Source organism: Struthio camelus, chromosome 3 (assembly GCF_040807025.1).
Source record: "Struthio camelus isolate bStrCam1 chromosome 3, bStrCam1.hap1, whole genome shotgun sequence".
Taxonomy (NCBI): domain Eukaryota; kingdom Metazoa; phylum Chordata; class Aves; order Struthioniformes; family Struthionidae; genus Struthio; species Struthio camelus.
The window spans coordinates 102306345-102324009 of NC_090944.1; the positions used below are offsets into that span (position 1 = coordinate 102306345).

A 17665-nucleotide genomic window follows, 5' to 3' on the forward strand; every position below is an offset into this window, starting at 1 on the left:
ACCCCGCACCAACCCCACAGCAATAATTACTTGGCCTTATCAACTCTTCTTTTTCTAGCATACCTTTGCTCTGCAGATGCTAAAATAACCTCTGAAGTCTGAATCATTCCTGTCCTGTCACTAAACTCGGGGCAACTGTTCCCGGCTCACACTTAGCTAGAAGTTTGCTGCTTCTACTGCAAATTGGAGAAAAAGTTTGCAAATCCGGAAGGTTTTTTTCCGATTAGATCAGTCTGTCAACAACAGAAGCTATCTCCTCCAGCAACCCTCAACCCTTCGTGTTCATGCATGCTCTAACAGTTACACAACCACAGTTTTATTGCCTTTTGCTGGACATAGCTTCTGTTTTTAACCATTTGCATGAAAGGATGTTCACCTTACTTTTAACCACTTACATTTCTATCTTAGCTGCATAATCTTAAAGAGGTGTCAAATTAAAAACAAAAACAAAAAACAAGTATGCACGTTATGTAATTACTTTTGGGGTTTTTAAGTCTGGCTGAACGGGCCATTGCCAGATCAAAGTGCGCCTTGTTTGCATTCTCACACAGCATGATAACTCGACACAGACAGTCAGCTGCAAACACACGAGTTGCCCAACGAGGTGCTACAGAAGGCTTAGATTTATCTTCTTCACCCAGGGTGGTGAACATTGTGTCATCATCCATCTCCTCCTTCTTCTCCGATTCCTCATCCTTCCCTCCTCCCAAGGGAGCTGCAGTGCTCATGTCTGCAACACAGAACAATGGAAGAAGAAAAAAAAAATAAAAAAGCACTATTATAATCTGCAGACAGACATTTCAACAAGGAGGCTGCCAGGCCTTTCTTTATACTCAGATTCAAAACAGACATTCTTCTGCGGAAACAGCAACATTTGGAAAATGTAGAAGGATATAGGAATATCAGTAAAAGGAAAGTTTTTCACCCCTAACTCTGGGCTACATTATCCTTTATTTGGTTTAAAGGATATGAAATGAATTCCTTCAACATTAGTTCTCCACAGATACCAACTATAGCAAATCCCATATCTAAGCTCCTCAACTTTGAAAATTAACCTATGAAACTATCAATAAACAGAGTAAGGAGTTTACGAGGCTCAGAATCAAAGAACTAGCTTGGCCTTGAACTATTCAAGTAAAAGCTAAGCGTGCACATTAAACTGAAACAAAACTAAATTCTGTGCCATGGGACAGACATACAACCAAGTGGACAGTTTATGGCACCTACAAATATGCTTAATGCGCAAATAAAAATTCCTTTCTTTAAATGGGGCTATGAGATTTCATTTCAGAAAATAACAAAACTTCAGGGATCACAGGAGGAAGAAAAAAAAAGGGGAACAAAAACTAACTCACCAAACATGCATCTACACTCCTACTATTCAAATATCAGCACATGAAATCTCAGTGCTCAGCTGTAAATTAGCAGAACGCCAACATACTGACAAAAATCACTCTGGTAATAGCCAGAGGAGAACAAGAAGAAATTATTGCAAGGGTAACCTACCCCAACTAAGGCATACTTCTTAGGAAGTGCAAATTTAGGCAGCTGAAAAGCCAAGACACTCAATAGGGAGAGAGGCTATGACAAAGCAAACATGGATGAAGCCAAGTCACAACAAGAGTGTTTTGAGAAAGCATCCAGGAAAACTTATGTAAATCTCTGCTTAAAAAACAAAGTAGATTTTGTTCATATGCCAGAGTTACTTGGATCAAAGAGTTCAAACTGAAGTTGCTGGCTTATTAAAGTACAGCGGAGTGAAATGTATTTAAATATGGTTCTTTCAGAGGTTATTTCAGCTACTGAAAAAAAAGTCACAAAGAAGAGATTGGACAAACGTGTTAATAACTTTAAAACTCATCCCACATGAAATAAGAGAAGGACATATCCACTTCAAACTTGGGAAACAAGAGGCCATTCTCACTTGGCAGATATACTGTAACTACATGGCATAAAGAAATTGTTGGTTGCATTACTCATCAGTAAACATAAAGTTGGCCACATTTAGGAAGAGCTTCAAGATGAACTCACAGGATGCCAATAAACAAGTATAAATGCAAGGGAAACGAGCAGAATCTGCGTCACAACCATCCTAAAAGCTGAAAAACAGGAATAAGGTCTCTGAGGACAAGATCTTTGCAAACAAGTCTGCAAAGCTGAACAACAAGCAAAAAACTCCCGTCACCATGGCAACCCATCATCACATCAGTGACTCAAAAAACCTCATGAAAGAAAGCTCAGAGCATGACCAGCACTCTTCCTTCTGCATGGTCCTGATGTATAAAGGTTAAAAAGAATACATCTCCTTTTACTACAACATACTGAAAAGTCAGATTAATGACCACATCGCTCCCCGCTGGAAATTCTACTTTCTAAAGGATAACTTTTAAATCTTAAAAGAAAGAAATACTTTTTAAAATGGACCAAAATATTGACGACTTTCTCTTTCTGAGCAAGTCTTAATGCACCATAGTCTAAGTTCTATACGCAGCATTAAGTTACAGCATGCATCTTTGCTATAACAAAAGACAAGCTCCAAAGAAGCATTGCCAGACAATGCTAATACTAGGAACACACTGTCTTCTCATGCAAATGCTACAGAACACTTACCACTGGAAGCTGCAAGAACATCCTTACAAAGCATTAGCCAGTGAGACAGGTTTTCTACTGCCAGTGATGAAAGCATATGTCCTAGAGTGTCATGGATATCAGAGCACAACTTCCGATCAGTCTCCCGATCCAACATTCCAAAAAGGACACCCTCGAGGCCCGTCTCTGTTATATTAACTCCCTGATGCCGGGAATGAATATCTCGCCGAGAACCAGCTCCAGGGGCAAAAGGATTAATATCTGTAAAATGATAGTGAAGTAACTTTTCTGAAATTAATGACTCAGTTTTAAAACTGGGAGTAACAAACTAGAATTGGACATTTTGCATTCATGTGCATACAGTTCAGGCAGTGGTATATAAAGATGTTACTAAATTTCTTCTGAATTAACATTAAAAAGCTTTTAATAAAGCAATTCATTAAATTTATTTTCTGCCAGGCAATTTAAATCTCCTAGGATTAATTAAAAAAATAATAATCTATTTCTGTTCAAGGTACCTACCCTGTCTTTTTGTAGAAATGCCTAATAGCATTGGACTCTACAGAATCCTTTCACAGACAGACTTAATTGGTTTGATCTAATACTAGTATGTTCACAATTCTGTGTTCATATGAAGAAAACTTTGCTGATCAACACTGTTGAGCCTTCCATTTTCAGAATGAAATGTTACACACAAAACTGAACCACCCAGGAAAGCCCAAAGGCTGGTAGATGTGCCGCTAACAGAATACATCACAACTAGGTAGCTCAATCAAACAGCATACCATTAAGCCCGTTTCAAAAGAGCAAGACCCAAAACAGGAATATCAGAAAACTACAAAATGTTTCCACCGTATGTACATTGTGCCTCCTTACTTGCCTGCTTTTCTTAATGGGGCAGAGAAGTTTAATTCTGAACTGTACAAAAGGTTAAGTTACAAGCATAATTCAGGAGGTAAGTGGGGGGTGAGGCTAGAAGCTCTTCTTGGAGCTGGAAGGAACGTTTCTTGTTTTGTTTTTTTGAGGACAAACCACACACGTGCATACACGCGCACACACATAGCTGTTACAAACAACGACGTGAAAGAAATACTTACTGATGCCACTATTTTCTTTGTCTCCAGCATTTTTCGCTAAGCTCATGGCATATTCACATACCTCTGCTGCTTCCCTCTGAGCAAGTTGTCGTAAACATGCAACTGCAGCCCGGCGAAGTAGCAAGTGGGAGCTGCACAAATGAACCTACAATCAGAACCATTACAAGTCAGTGAACTGCTGCATCCTCACTTCAGCAAATCAGAACTGCTAAGGACTACCAGCATTCTCTTTTTTAATTATACGTCCATGTGTGAGCTGCTGGATACCAAGCTCTTCACAAAATCTTGAAAGTTCACGGATAATCACTTATTACAATCTACAAATTTGAAAATAAAGCTGGCATATCCAGAGCTGACTGTTGTTATCCGGTTAAAGAGATAAGAGCTTAAAAACTGGAACTAGAGCAAAGTGACTTGAGACTAATTATACATTTGAATCTGTTATACTCTTGAGTACTACTAAACACCATACACTGCTATAGCTATAAATCACATTTTTAAACAAAAAAGCCACCAGCAGCTGCACCACACATGACAGCTATCATTAAAAACTTCCATGTCAAATGTGTACCAAAATTTATAGCATAAATTTCAGTCAAGTGCCTCAATAAAAGAGTTTTCAGATTTCTTTGCTAACTAATATTGGGCTTCTAATTCCTTTTGAATCATCTCAAGTACAAGTAAATATTTTTCTTATAGAAGAATTGTGCATGATCCCAATTTTCTTGGGAGGAAGTAGCTGCACAGGGTACTGTATGTTTTTCCACAGTGGAGGAGATAAAGAGTGCTCTTTAATAAACTCCGATTCTTTATTTACCCTGGGGAATTTGTGCTCAATAAATTGCAAACACATTTGCTTTCTCAGTATTAAGCTTATTATGTGGATGGAAGCTGCTTTTCTAAATGTGAGAGTCATATAGTTTATAAACTATTTTAACAGTAGATCTTTATTCCACATATAAACATACAAGATTTCAGTCCTGAAAAAACAAACAGACTTTAAAAAATCCTCTAAGTATCACACTGAGGTTGTTTTAATGGAACTAAAACATAGAACACTTTGGGGATTTAATCAATGGAAAGACTACTGCCTGGTTTTAGTTACCAAAAAAAAAAAAAAAAAAGGTTATGATGTCAATGCAAGAAGCAGAAAGAAAACTAGAAAGCATTGTGGAACTGTGTGGTTTAGTTTTGATACCTGGCATTAATTCTATGCAAAAGCAAGTTACAAAGTAATGAAAAGTTCATTAATTGGGCAGGTAATAAAGACCTGGCCTACATATCTATATTTGCAGTATAAAAAACTGCATAAGCCTATTTAGAGGAAAACTTATCAAACCAAGTATGATTTGAAAGTAAAGAATAAGAGAAAAGAGAAGGAAAATAGCTGTGGTTTAACAAAGGACCATAAAGAATCAGGAAAGAGACAGGAGAAAAGCCTAGGAAAAGTTTCCAGAACAGCACAAATCCTGCCGGAATTAGCTTCATTGCCTTTCATATTATCCACTAGAGGAACTGCTGGAGAAATTATTTGTCATGTTGTGCATGCTATTTATACAAAAAGGCGCACCTACTTCTGAGTATGTTGCATCTCCTTCATGCAAAATCTTATGCACAGACAAACAACAGAATCTGGGAACACTATACAGGAGGGCTCCAGAGCAGGAAAAAAAATACAGGGACTGGAAAGGGGAAAACTTGTAATGATGAGAGGATGCCCTAGGGAAAAGTCGGAATGGGAGATTAAGAAAAAGTTCCCACACTGATGCAAATAAGATCGCAGCCTTTTAAAAAGCATCTAAAACCACTTAGGGACAAAAGTCCTTTTATTGCATTTCAGTGGGACTCCAGTGTTTTTACAAATGCAGCTGTTTATTACATACAGGTATCCTTAACAACTTGCTAAGTGCTTCTCCTAACTTCTGCTATTGCACTTAGGCACACGCATAAGTTCTGAGGAACAGAAGGGATGCATTTTTTACTCACACAAAGACTGGGAACTAGACTGGACAGGTTGACATGCCGTGGTGCAAACATATGAAGTTGCTGAAGGCAGGATATGGCAGCTGCCTGAACGAGCGAGTCTGAATGGTCTTGCGTGATTGCACATCCCACCAAACAGGAAGAGCGGATTGTTGAAATGGTAGCTCCGTTACCTAACGATATAATACAAAAATCTTGCTGTGTTAAGGATATTGTATGACGACTGTAGATTTTAAACCTTTGACTTACACAATTTCAAATGCACGAAAGCTCAGAGGATTAACGTGAGACTTCTCTGAATTCCTACTTCAAGTCAGTACCCACACCATTTCTAATGATAAACTAGAGCGTTTCGACAACTCTTTTAGCTCAGTTAAACAATGTCCCTTCCAACTGAACTTTTGAATCAATGATCTTCAGTCAGAAGTATTTTGAGAGCGTCTTCCCAGGACATGAAACGAGTAAAATCATCTGAATTTCAGTTCTGAAAGTCTCTTTCATTTTATACAACATTTTGCGCACATAATCATTCCCTAAAATATCAGCTAACACTCAAGCTAACATACAGATATGCAGGTGATGTCTGCTGGCTCCATCAGATGAGTCACACAGCTGTAACAGGACAAGCATTCAAAAGAATTTGATTTTAAAAACTGCACTATCCTGTATTTTAAGGATTAACCTACACAAGCTTTACAAACCATCCTGAATTACAGCAAAACATAACATGCTGAAAACATTCTAGACAAGTATGCTCTAAAGTGGACACTCCAAAGCAAAAAGTTAATATACAGCAAGCAGATACACAAGTTACAATCATCTAGAAATTGTTCATAACTACATATGAAAGTCCAATTATTTAGAGTCAAAATTTTACTAATGGCTGGCCCTCTGGCATTGCATCAAAGACCATCCAATAAATATCCCTAAAAAATTCCCACTTAGATCAAGTCACTAATCCATGTTTTTGCCATCTGAGCCACAAAACTTCAGATACAGGGTTTGGTATGACAAGATTTTATTTTCTGTGCTTAGACGCTCTAAGAACTTTAATCTTTGACTGACGGCAAGAGCTTAAACTACCAACATATGCTGAACAAGTGGAGGAAGAAATCTCATCTCTTGTCCTGCCTATACATAAAACACATGCAGTAAGGATATTCTTCATCTTTTACCTACCATGCAAACTAGCCGTTAGCCAGAACGCCAGACATAATTGCAACTTCCTTACATAAAACTAAAACTGCAGTCTACCAAAAAAAAAAAAAAAAAAAAAAAACCACCCTGACTGTAAGTAGGATCCAAATTAAGGTTGTTTGTAGGGTCTTAACTACCAACTGGCCAGTTTTTTTCCCCCCCTTCAGTAACTGCAGGGAACAAAAACTGATTATCTTCAATTTAAGAGCGTAATTCCATTGTAGCTTCCATTTAACACAAATTATTTATCTTGTTTTCTCTTCAAATTCACACTAACCTTGCAGCTCTGGCCCAACCGTAGTTATTATAGCTCCAAGACATCGGCCCAAGCATTGATGCACTTCTGTATGTGATGGTGGGACAGTTAAGAGCAGAGTAAGAACTAGAGAAAGCGTTGGCTCCACATATCCACGGTACATTGGTCCACTAGAATCCACTATCAAGGCAAGTGAATGGAGAGACCAAGTCTATTAAAAAACAAAGGAATACTTTTGAGTAGTACATTTAGGAAATGTAAACAAATTTGTATGTAGGCTGAGTATTGCTCTGTATATCCTTGCTTAAACATTTCTACTTAGCTCTCTGATTCCTGAAATGTCCCAAAAGTCCCAGAACCTCAAGCAGTCATCTAGGGGTTGAAATATTTCCTGTGTGTTCCTTGGCTGCCAGTGCTTTTGGGCATAACAGAGATGAAGGTGACGGAGTTTGTATTTTTCTTCCATCTCCTCAAAATGCTTAACCATTTTTTGATCAAACACAAACAATGTATCCATTACAGGAGGAGGCAAATTTTAAGGGGGAGTCTTTCCTAAGAAGGAATCATTTCTGTGAGACTGAACGTCCATTCTGAAATGGACAGTTGGTAAGTCCTTATCAGGGAGTGCCTGCGACACTTGCCATGAAAATCAGCTTCCACCCAAGTTAAAAAGGTTCACGTGCATTTACCACTGAATTTTCTCATTAGAGGGTTCAGGAAAGGAAAGGAGTGCTGTTTACATATAGCCGGTGTACTGCAGGGTGCAGAAAAAGTTGATGAAAGATCAAACTGTTCAGTTGTAACGTAAGCAAGCAACAAAAGAGCAAATACAAAATAATTTACTGCAATTTAAAGCAAAACAGCAGGGGGGCAGGGGGGAACGGAACAATCTTTACCACCACTAAAACGTCACAGGAAATAAACTCCTCTAAAAGACCTGAAAACATTAGATATCTCTCTATATCACCCTATTAAATTATCTTATTTCAGAAATTTCTTCTATTTAATAAGTGATGCAAATGCACTGACAAGGCTAAGTTGAAAGAATATTACGGCTACAGAGCTAGACTCTTTGGAGTAAGCTGGAAAACCTGCCTCTAAAATCGTTCCCTTTTAGTCCTCTCTGATGCAACCTGAAAACCATTAGCACCATCTCTAGCAATCATATATTCTACAGTCCTAACCACATGAGTAGCACATTACAGCTTATCTTTTTGTTCTTGCCAATCTCCATTACTTCTGTTCCCAAAGAGTTCCTGAGCATCCGCATTCATTTAGTGAGGGGAAAAAATTTACAAACTTAGCTTTTCACAGTGGCCTGGTGTCATACTCTCCATATAAAATAAGTTAGGCACATATATTGAAGCTAGGTGTCTGAATGCCTCCCCTGTAGACTCCTCTCTTTTTTTTTCCCTCCATAAAGCAGGGATACTTTCCATTTTGTTTCCAAAAGGAATGTATGAAGTGTATGCTTCGGACTCATACATGAAATAAGGTTACACATGCAAATTGAACTTTGTCCTACTTTAAATTAACTAAGAAAATGTAAACGAGATTTTAAATTGTGTTCACATATTTCTAACTTCTATCTCCAAACAAAACTAACCTTGTTTTTTCAAACGAGAAGCTATAAATGAGTTTTTATCTTTTTTATTTCCCTTAGGAAAAAGAAATAAAGAGGTACTCTATTTTATCAAGTTAATAATTTAAATAGATGTGGGAGTATGATTCTGTGTAATTACTAGGGGCTTCAGTTTCTCACTCTGTGGGTATAAAGTGCCCCTTCCTGGGGGTGGTATACAATTTCCTACTGCTAAAGTGTAATAATCAGTCACTCTTTCAGATAATCATTTCCTTGCAGTAACTTGAGAAAAGAATGACAAAAAGTCACCTGTTCTATGGTGCTATTAGACTATAATCTTTGAAGAATAATTACAGATAAGACTTTTTCACCTAAAAATGGGTTTCTATTTTTTTCCCCTTTTTAAGTAATTCTTTTATTCTACTGCTTTGACAGATTTGATTGTTAAAAAAAAGAAAATCATAAATTTTCCCTCTAAAGGTCAACTTCTTAATGTAAGGACAGACATACTGGTCCATCTAGCCCACACTTCATTCTCCAGCAGCAGGCCAAAAAGATGTTTAGGGGAGAGCAGATATGGAGCAATATACTCCCCCCTCCAAGTATTCTCCCAGGAAACTAAATTCTCCCAATTTCCAAATATTTTCAGTTTAGGGAACTTTATGAACAGGACAACGTTTATACATATTCAGTAACCTCAAGGGCACGGCCCTTTCAGTGTCCACTCTTTACCCTACAGCAACTTTTAGCAGCCAAAGTGCCCTCCTGTGAGAACTTCCACAGGGCCATAATCCATTGGGGTAAGAACACCCTCCTTTTACTTTCTTTGGACTTCACTCCCACCAATTCCTGTACTATCTCCTATTCCTTGTAACAGAAGGAAATTAAAAGTTTATCTTGCAACAAATTTTGATTTTGTTGTCATAATATAAACCCCCTAAAAAGATGTTTCGTCATATTGTGTTCACTGTATCACAAGAAATGAAATTATTGCTCTTTATTGCCTCTGATAGCTGATCACATGTTGAACCAGCTGATTAGCCAGTTGATAAAACTTTAGTTTAGAATATGAAGGTTCAATTAGCACATTTTGCTTTGCAATTAGAACTAGTTAGGAACATGCCCACAGCAAATTACTCTGGCTCACCTGACAAGCAGAAACTTGTTGATTTGAATTAACATGAACACTTGGCAATTGCCTTCCTAAGTAACAGCTCACATTAAGGTTGCATTTCGATTGCAATAGATATTTGGGATTCTGTATTGTAAGTTTCTAAGGAAAGTTCTCCTTTCTTAATACTCCCTGGCACATGCTATATCCGTCTGTTTTGGCTTATTTGACCATCTCAGCTAAACAGACCTTAAAACAGGTAAATTTGTTTTGATTTTTAATCTTGAATGTTTTAGAGCAATTTTGTGGTTGAGCTTTTTTTTACCTGGACTTCAGGAGAAGTTCCATCTTGTGCCAAAGCCAAGAGAATACTGACACTAGTTTTCAGATGCTGTCCAGAACCTATTCCTCCAACATACCGATGGAGACAGCCCAGAGCCAAAGAATGCCCTGTTCTTGATACAACATCTCGAGCAGATTTTAACCTATCAAAATTTAAATAAAAACAAATCAAGATATTCACTAAATTTGTAGCAAGAACCTTTTAAGTACCATAACAGTGCAAATAACTCAGCTTCTAACATAATTTTGCCTATCAACCTACAAGATCTTCAGAAGCCTTAATCACAAAAGAAGAAAAAAGATTTAATACATATTGCTATTAAAACAGATTGCATATAAAGCAACCAAATAAAAAGGTACTGTGATTTAATAAATCTTTTCTTTCTTCCTGGTCAGAGCTTAACACTTTTGATAAAGAATATTTTTGGAAGTGAAAGAACACACGAAACGTGTCTACTCTTCAACAATGTTTCACAGTATACTAATCTAATAATCAGAAAAGTCATTTTTAGATTGTGGCAGTGAAAACAAATCCCAAATGGAAAAAAGACAACACATGCAGAGAAATGAAAAAGGAATTCAGTTACATTGTCGACTATAGAGCCAACTTAATAACTTTTTCAGTTGAACTATTTGCCTCCACAGCTGAGTTCTATGACTTTTCCAATACAATTCTGAAACAAGTGTTTTATTAATAAGACTAAAGCAAAAGGAATAGCATTTGGAATGACCTAATTATATGAAGCAGTGACTAGATGAATATTTTGTACAATATTTTAGCTTCCATATGCATGTCATATATCTGTCAACTTTAATTAAACCTTCTCCAGAAAAAGGAAAGAAAAAAAGGATAGCCTAAAAAAAAAAAAAAAAAGCAAAAAAATCCCTGTCTGCTTCTACTGGAGGTAACCATGCTGTCAGCCACTAGTGACCAAAAAAAAAAAAAAAAAAAGTCTCAAACATACAAAAACCATGACAACGTCACAGAAAGGCATCCAATATTAACATGAATCCTAGGTAAGACTAAGGAGATAGTCCCAGTAACAGAAATTCACTGCATCTTAAGGAAATACAGTGAAAATGTAAGATAAAAGAAAGAAAGATAAAATGATCAACAAATTTGAATATCTTTGGGGGGTGGGGGAAGGGGGTTAGGGATCGCTGGTCTGAGGTTGCGTGCATGTAGTCTGGCCAGCCAGAAGACATGGGCTGCAGCCCTGACACAGGCACATACTGATTCCACAGACTGGCTGGTATTTCTTAACTTTAAGCTAAAAATTGGGAAATATGTTGTCTCATTAAGCCTAGCAGACAGATTCCTAAAGACCCAAGATGAGTGACAGAACACAGAAGCAAATTATGGGCCAGGAGATAAGATAAACCAATATGTAAAGAGAATATTGTGATGAAGCAGAACCACTATTATAGAACTCGCGCTGCAGACATGCTTAGAGTAAGTTTAGTTCATTCGTCTGAAGCGGTCTGCTCACTCTTAAGTAAACCAACAAAAACTCTTCATCAGTATCCCTTTGGGTTCCAAGTATCTTAACAAGTCAGCATCTACTGCTGGTAGAATCACAGGAAATAAATCAAAATTTGAAGACTTCATTAGATCTATATAGTCATAAATCATGAAAATAAGAGAATAATCACTATGTTATCTAGCAGAGGAATTTTTCAAACAACACTAAATTATATTTTTATTTCCTTTTCTGAATCAAAACCAACTTACTTATCAAAACTGTACTGAGCCATTCTAGCGATGAAAGTGGCTTCTCCAACCACCTGAGCCATTCTGCCAAGAGCTTCTCCTGCTGCACATCTCAAAATAGGGTTAGGATTATCAAGGGCACCCATTACCAATGTCAGAGCAGATTTGCGAACTTCTTCCGGTCCTAATGTGCTTTTATTTTCAGCTAAACCCTACACAAACAGATGAGAAAAAAAACATTCCAAAGGGAGCAAGATAATAAGAGTCATTTTTCTATATATGAGATCTTCAATTAAAAAAATGACAAAACTTTATTTTTGTTTGAATTAATGTTTTTTTCTAAAATATACTGGTATCCTGGAAAAATGATAAAATTTAAAGTGATACCAACAGCAGACACAAACGCCTTATCTTTGCCAACATTTGACCTGTTTCACATACAGGAAGGTTTGTTACACCAGTTTCTTATCCTCAAATGCATCACAGAAAAATGCAGCCTACTGCTACTGAATCTGAGCTAGCTTTACACAGCATACCCCAGAAAAAGGAAGCTTTAAATCTGCCTTGCAACTGCAACATCTCTTTCCACCAGAGAGGAAACCCACAGCTCAGTCATGTTTCTGTAAACATCGTTTAAATCAAAGACATTTGAGGTATATCAAAGCTTTTTTTTAAAAAAAAAAAATTTTACATCTTTGCAAACATTTATACAGTGTTTAGAGTATAGTGTGCAGAGTAATAAAACTAAACTACAACACTGTTTCAGCAGCTTCTTTGGTTCCTATATTCCATTAATAGCACTTTACCTTTCATTACAACTTTCAAAGAGTTCTATTTTTCCTAAAGTGATTAAATACATGTAAATTACAACTGCCCATGTTATAGAGGAGAGGCTGATGGCTCTACCAAAGATTCTCATTTTTATTTCTGGAATCCTAGTTTCAACTCTTACAATTTCAACAGTATTTGGCTACTTAGCATGGCATGGGAAATTCCAGGCATCTGTCTCAGATTTTATATTTCAATTTTTAGTAAAATGGTTCATGTTTCTAAGACATTTTTCTCTGAAAAACTCTTATCAAGTTCTAAACAGAGAGTTGACATTTGACAGATGACAACTTTTGCAAGAGGAATACAACTTTTGCTGCTACCACAAAAATTTTACCCAATTATAAGCTTATAAAAAATGTTTTTTGCCCAACTCCGCTAGAATTCTGCAGTCAAATTCCCAGAATATTCTATTTAATTATTGTGCTCCAAATCACACGCTTAACCAGGTATGTCCCTTAGCTATACATCAGGGCAGATGTCTTAATTCAGAACTAGGAACCAAAACTGAATAGGGAGTAGTTCTTCCTGTGATCTTAATGGTCCTCTAACCAGAATTATGCAGAAGATCGATTAACTTGAACTCAGAAGTCTCAAAAGAGAGCGAGCGAGAGAAAGCGCGAGCGAGAGAAAGCGCGAGCGAGAGAAAGCGCGAGCGAGAGAAAGCGCGAGCGAGAGAAAGCGCGAGCGAGAGAAAGCGCGAGCGAGAGAAAGCGCGAGCGAGAGAAAGCGCGAGCGAGAGAAAGCGCGAGCGAGAGAAAGCGCGAGCGAGCACCAGCAACCAAACCACAAGGCCTAGAGACTTGCAGGAAAGAAAGAAACAGGAACTGAGGCAAAAAAAGCAGCTGGAGCAGAAATGACGACTGGAAGAGATGCCAGGAAGCAGAAGACTTGGAGTAGCAGGAAAAAGAAATATGGCAAAAACAGTACTGAAAAAGAAAATAGACTGCATATATGCACTAGGTTGCACAGGTAAAGACCTAACACGAGAATCATCTAAAGTGTTAGGCATTAAAACGAAAAACAACTATGTAAATATCTTGTAGTCATTAGAGAGAAGGGTGTGCCATCCCATCCTAAAAGGAATGGGACAAGTCACTCCACAGAGACACTCGTTCTCTCCCTTTTAATCAAGGATACGTAGCCCAGATAATAATGAGCTTACAGTAGGCAGTCATTTTGAGGAAGACAGAAGTTAGATAAGAGGAAATCTATCCAATCTTTATTTACAGGCAGACACCTCTACGAGGGTAGTTTCCTCAGTGCACAGGACTTAGCTGCTCTAAAAGTGAATGAGGACGATATAATGAAGAACATTTGTTTGTCAGACTCGCAAGTTGGAAACCATATAGAACAGCAGCAGTAAAAACTAGAAAAGCCTTTAGAAATTTGACCAGTCGAAAGAAAATTCTTCTCCACAGAGATTGGAGGCTGCACAGGTCACTGAAACCAAACATTTCTCATTAACATTATTTGTGACCTACTGTCTATCTTCCTTACTTGCATGAGGTTTGATTTCCAAGCGTGGAGCACTGCAGAGCTCCTGATCATGCAAGTTTTGTTTACCCTCTGTACTGATCCATGCAGACAAGAGGTGAAGCTACAAACCTCTGAAAAAAATCAATTTTGGTATTCTCCGACTTCCGAGTGCTTGACCGTAAATTTTAGTATAATGTTCTTCTGACAGCCTCTAGTATAGAACATAAATCTATGAATCAAACTGCTGAATTTTGGCATCCATTACACGTTTACAGTAGCTTTACCTTCAAAGCACTAAGAACAGCAGTAAAGATATTCAGCTGCACAGCTTGCTGTCGAACACCTTTAGCTTGCTTGACACATTCAGCAAAGTGATCCAACATCTGTAATCTACAACAGAGGAAAGAACGTAATTTAAGCAATATTCTTCAAAAAAAAAAATGCAAACTAAAATACAGTTGGCAAAAAAAATAAACACATCAAAAGGGTGCTATAACTTCTGCTACACAATTCAGGCTGCAGGGACGGCAGAACGTATTGGTCCATTTCTCTGCTCCACCTTAGGCAGGGAGAGTAGAGAGTTATTTCTAAATGGTACCTTCTAGCTCTTGTTTGAGCTCAGCCACAGTAAATGATCTGTCCCTTTTGAAGAAAGTATCAGCAAGAGGAGATGAGTCCGCAGAGAACGTCTGGCTATGTAACTGGAAAGCTATGAGGCCAAGATCAGCAAAAATACCACCTCTCCGCTACCATTCAAAATAATGTTACTCTTCAATTTCCTATTACTGTTCAGATTTTCCCCACTTAACCTCACTCCAGGAAGTGTTGCGGGGAAGAGGAGTACTCCCTAAAGAGTAACTCCCTAAGAAGTATTCTCTAAAAGATACCAAGAACAGGAATATAATGAAAAATCTGCATTCTCAACTACTCAGCAGTTCCCCTGTAGCTGGCCACAGAGCTGTTCAGACACAGCCAAATCTTTCCATAGCTAACAACAGCATAGATAAGGTTGAATTACTGCAAGCCAGTCTTAAATCTAACTTGGACTTACAGCAAAATGAGATTGACTGTTAAGAAAAAAAGCTGTTCCCATCAGGATTGCACTGACAGGTAATTTTACTCTGAAACGCAGCTCAGAGCTGCTTTCAACTCTATAATCAATGACAAGTTAGCTACGTTGTATGACAAAAGTAGTTATGATAGCTCGTAACTCTGCAAAGATAACGTGGAACGCACAAGAAAGATAAGCTGAATTCCGTTCCATCTTTTTCATTAGTCATAAAATATTCGCTGAGCGTGAATCAAACAGTTTTACTTGTAGAAGCCAAATGAAAACTAATGGATGCCACTGTTATGTTTCCATACAGGAAGTCTGGGTTGCAAAGACACTACTACTGTTAAAGCAGCAAGAGAAGCGAAGAATCCAGCCTGCACCTCAGAATCTTATTCTTCAAAAATGATAAATTCATGAAATCATCTTACTTTTAAAGTGAGTAGACACGTTTTGAAATCCTGAGACACAATGAGCACCAAATACTGAAATCTGAATTTGAGATAGTTGATTTTAGAGCAGATTCTTGTTAAAAAAAAAAAAAAAGTAATATAATCCAAAAAACAGGCCATTCGATTCCAAAATTAAACATCGATTTAAACTGACCTATGTTTGTAAGAAACATGAGGAAAAACCACACCAAAGAGAGCCACAGATGCATCAATGACGGATACTCCTAAGGGAAGGGGACCAGGTACAGCTTCACCAGCAGGAATACGCAAATAAATAGAAGACGGATCATGTTCCAAAGCACCACTTCCAGATGCGCTGTTTGGCTGAAGCTGCAAAATGCCATATAATATGAATAGCTCTGAATATATCTTTGCACATAAAATTCAGAAATAGAGATAACCAAAACACATCTGCAGTAGCTAGAACAACTAGGTAATTTACAAACAACCGAAATTCTGCAACGGCAGTGCCCCATGCATACACGTACTAGCAAATCAATTTAAATTCATCATTTTGTTTGCAGGGCCAGCGAAATCCCAGAGGCTCAAAACAGTTAACAACTAGGTAAGTGTACAAACTCTCACGCTTGGTAGTAAGACAAGGAAACTACAGAAAGGCAGATAAATTCCAGTACCAACAGCAGCTTGTGAAGCAGTTACAACAAAGCATCATTTCAGAAAAAAGGCTACTAATTCACTCTTTCTTTGAGCTTTGAGTTACAACACTGTACAAGTTAAAGGATCAGTTTTCATTGTAATGATTCTCTATGCAGAAAGATTTAAAAATAGTATTACAATGACAGACATTTCTACCATAATGCATATACTTCCTAAACATCATTTTTTCAATCATCTACCTTGTCTGAAGAACAACTTATTTTCCTAACGCATTCATTATTTTATCATGAAACAAAAGCTGAGTCCAGTGGCTCCGTATTCTTCTTAAAAGGGTCAAAAAACAAAGCAAACACACAGGTCTCAGGATCTTCATATACTGTAAAAAAATATGACCAAATCCTGGGACTCTCATAGCAGTGCTTCATTGCTACCCACACTGCCACCGTTTTACAGGCAAAAAAGCCAGGTTTCCCAGAAAGCTCTGTGCATTGAATGGCGCATTGGAAGTTTACTGTCTACCACAACAAATACAGTCTATAAAACCCTCTTCCTGTTTGACATGCTGTTCTTTGCTCAGAAACAGTTTCCCCATGGTTTCCCAACACTGGGTATCAGTCGTGGCTTTTGCATCTGCTCCATCAAGACAGATGCCTTCTGAGAAGGCCTTACTATTTTAGACAGGCTGGGGCAGAAGAGGCGTTTTCACCTCCCCTTCTTACTCCAAGAAATCTCCAAGAAACTGAGCTGCAAAGTTTATGATGGCACAGTTCAGCAAATGCTCAGAACAGATACTTGTCTAGAGAGCATAGTTCACTGATAAACCAGAAAGGAAAGCAAAATTATGAAAACAGAGACAGCATGGTGGGTATATTCATGTGGACAAGCACTTTTCTTCATGTCATTAAATCTTGAAACCTATGAGGGTAAAAGGCTTGAAAGAGAAGGCCAGTCCCTTCCTAATCACTACACATTAGGAAAGAAAGAAGGTTATTGTCAGATAGTTTCCCAAGCTATTTAAAATTATTTCCCAGTGAAGTTTCCCAATGCTCCATTTTTCTAAGGAGCACAGAGAAAAAAAGGTAACAATCAACATTAGCAGTTGATCTGAAAAAATACATTACAAGAGACTCCCATAGCAATAATTGCTTCCTTTTATTATGCCAGTGTTTCAAAGATTCACTTTATTCAGAAAGATGGCAAATCCCTTATACTGCCAACAAGACTGCAGCATGCTTCCAAATGAATTGTAAGACTTCACATTGCACCCTCAAAGTTTTATTCTGTTTTGCTATAACGTAATTTGCAATGCGGCTCCCGTGACAGCACTTCCATTATAAAACATGCTAAGTGGAACTGGCAACGTATCTCT

General features: G+C 37.8%; 1 protein-coding gene across 3 annotated transcripts in view; it reads right to left on the minus strand.

Annotated features, from left to right (window-relative positions):
* Positions 1 to 17665, minus strand: part of HEATR5B (HEAT repeat containing 5B) — a 62216-nt gene that overhangs the window by 25680 nt on the left and 18871 nt on the right. For 2 of the 3 annotated variants that reach the window (XM_068939370.1, XM_068939371.1), the window contains exons 16-24: positions 15833 to 16008; positions 14460 to 14565; positions 11890 to 12080; positions 10141 to 10300; positions 7144 to 7333; positions 5673 to 5842; positions 3687 to 3831; positions 2611 to 2850; positions 479 to 730 (exon numbers count right to left, since the gene is read on the minus strand). In XM_068939370.1, coding sequence (XP_068795471.1) covers positions 479 to 730; positions 2611 to 2850; positions 3687 to 3831; positions 5673 to 5842; positions 7144 to 7333; positions 10141 to 10300; positions 11890 to 12080; positions 14460 to 14565; positions 15833 to 16008 — 1630 coding nt within the window. The remainder of the gene's footprint in view (positions 1 to 478; positions 731 to 2610; positions 2851 to 3686; positions 3832 to 5672; positions 5843 to 7143; positions 7334 to 10140; positions 10301 to 11889; positions 12081 to 14459; positions 14566 to 15832; positions 16009 to 17665) is intronic. The other variant, XM_068939372.1, reaches the window with a different exon arrangement.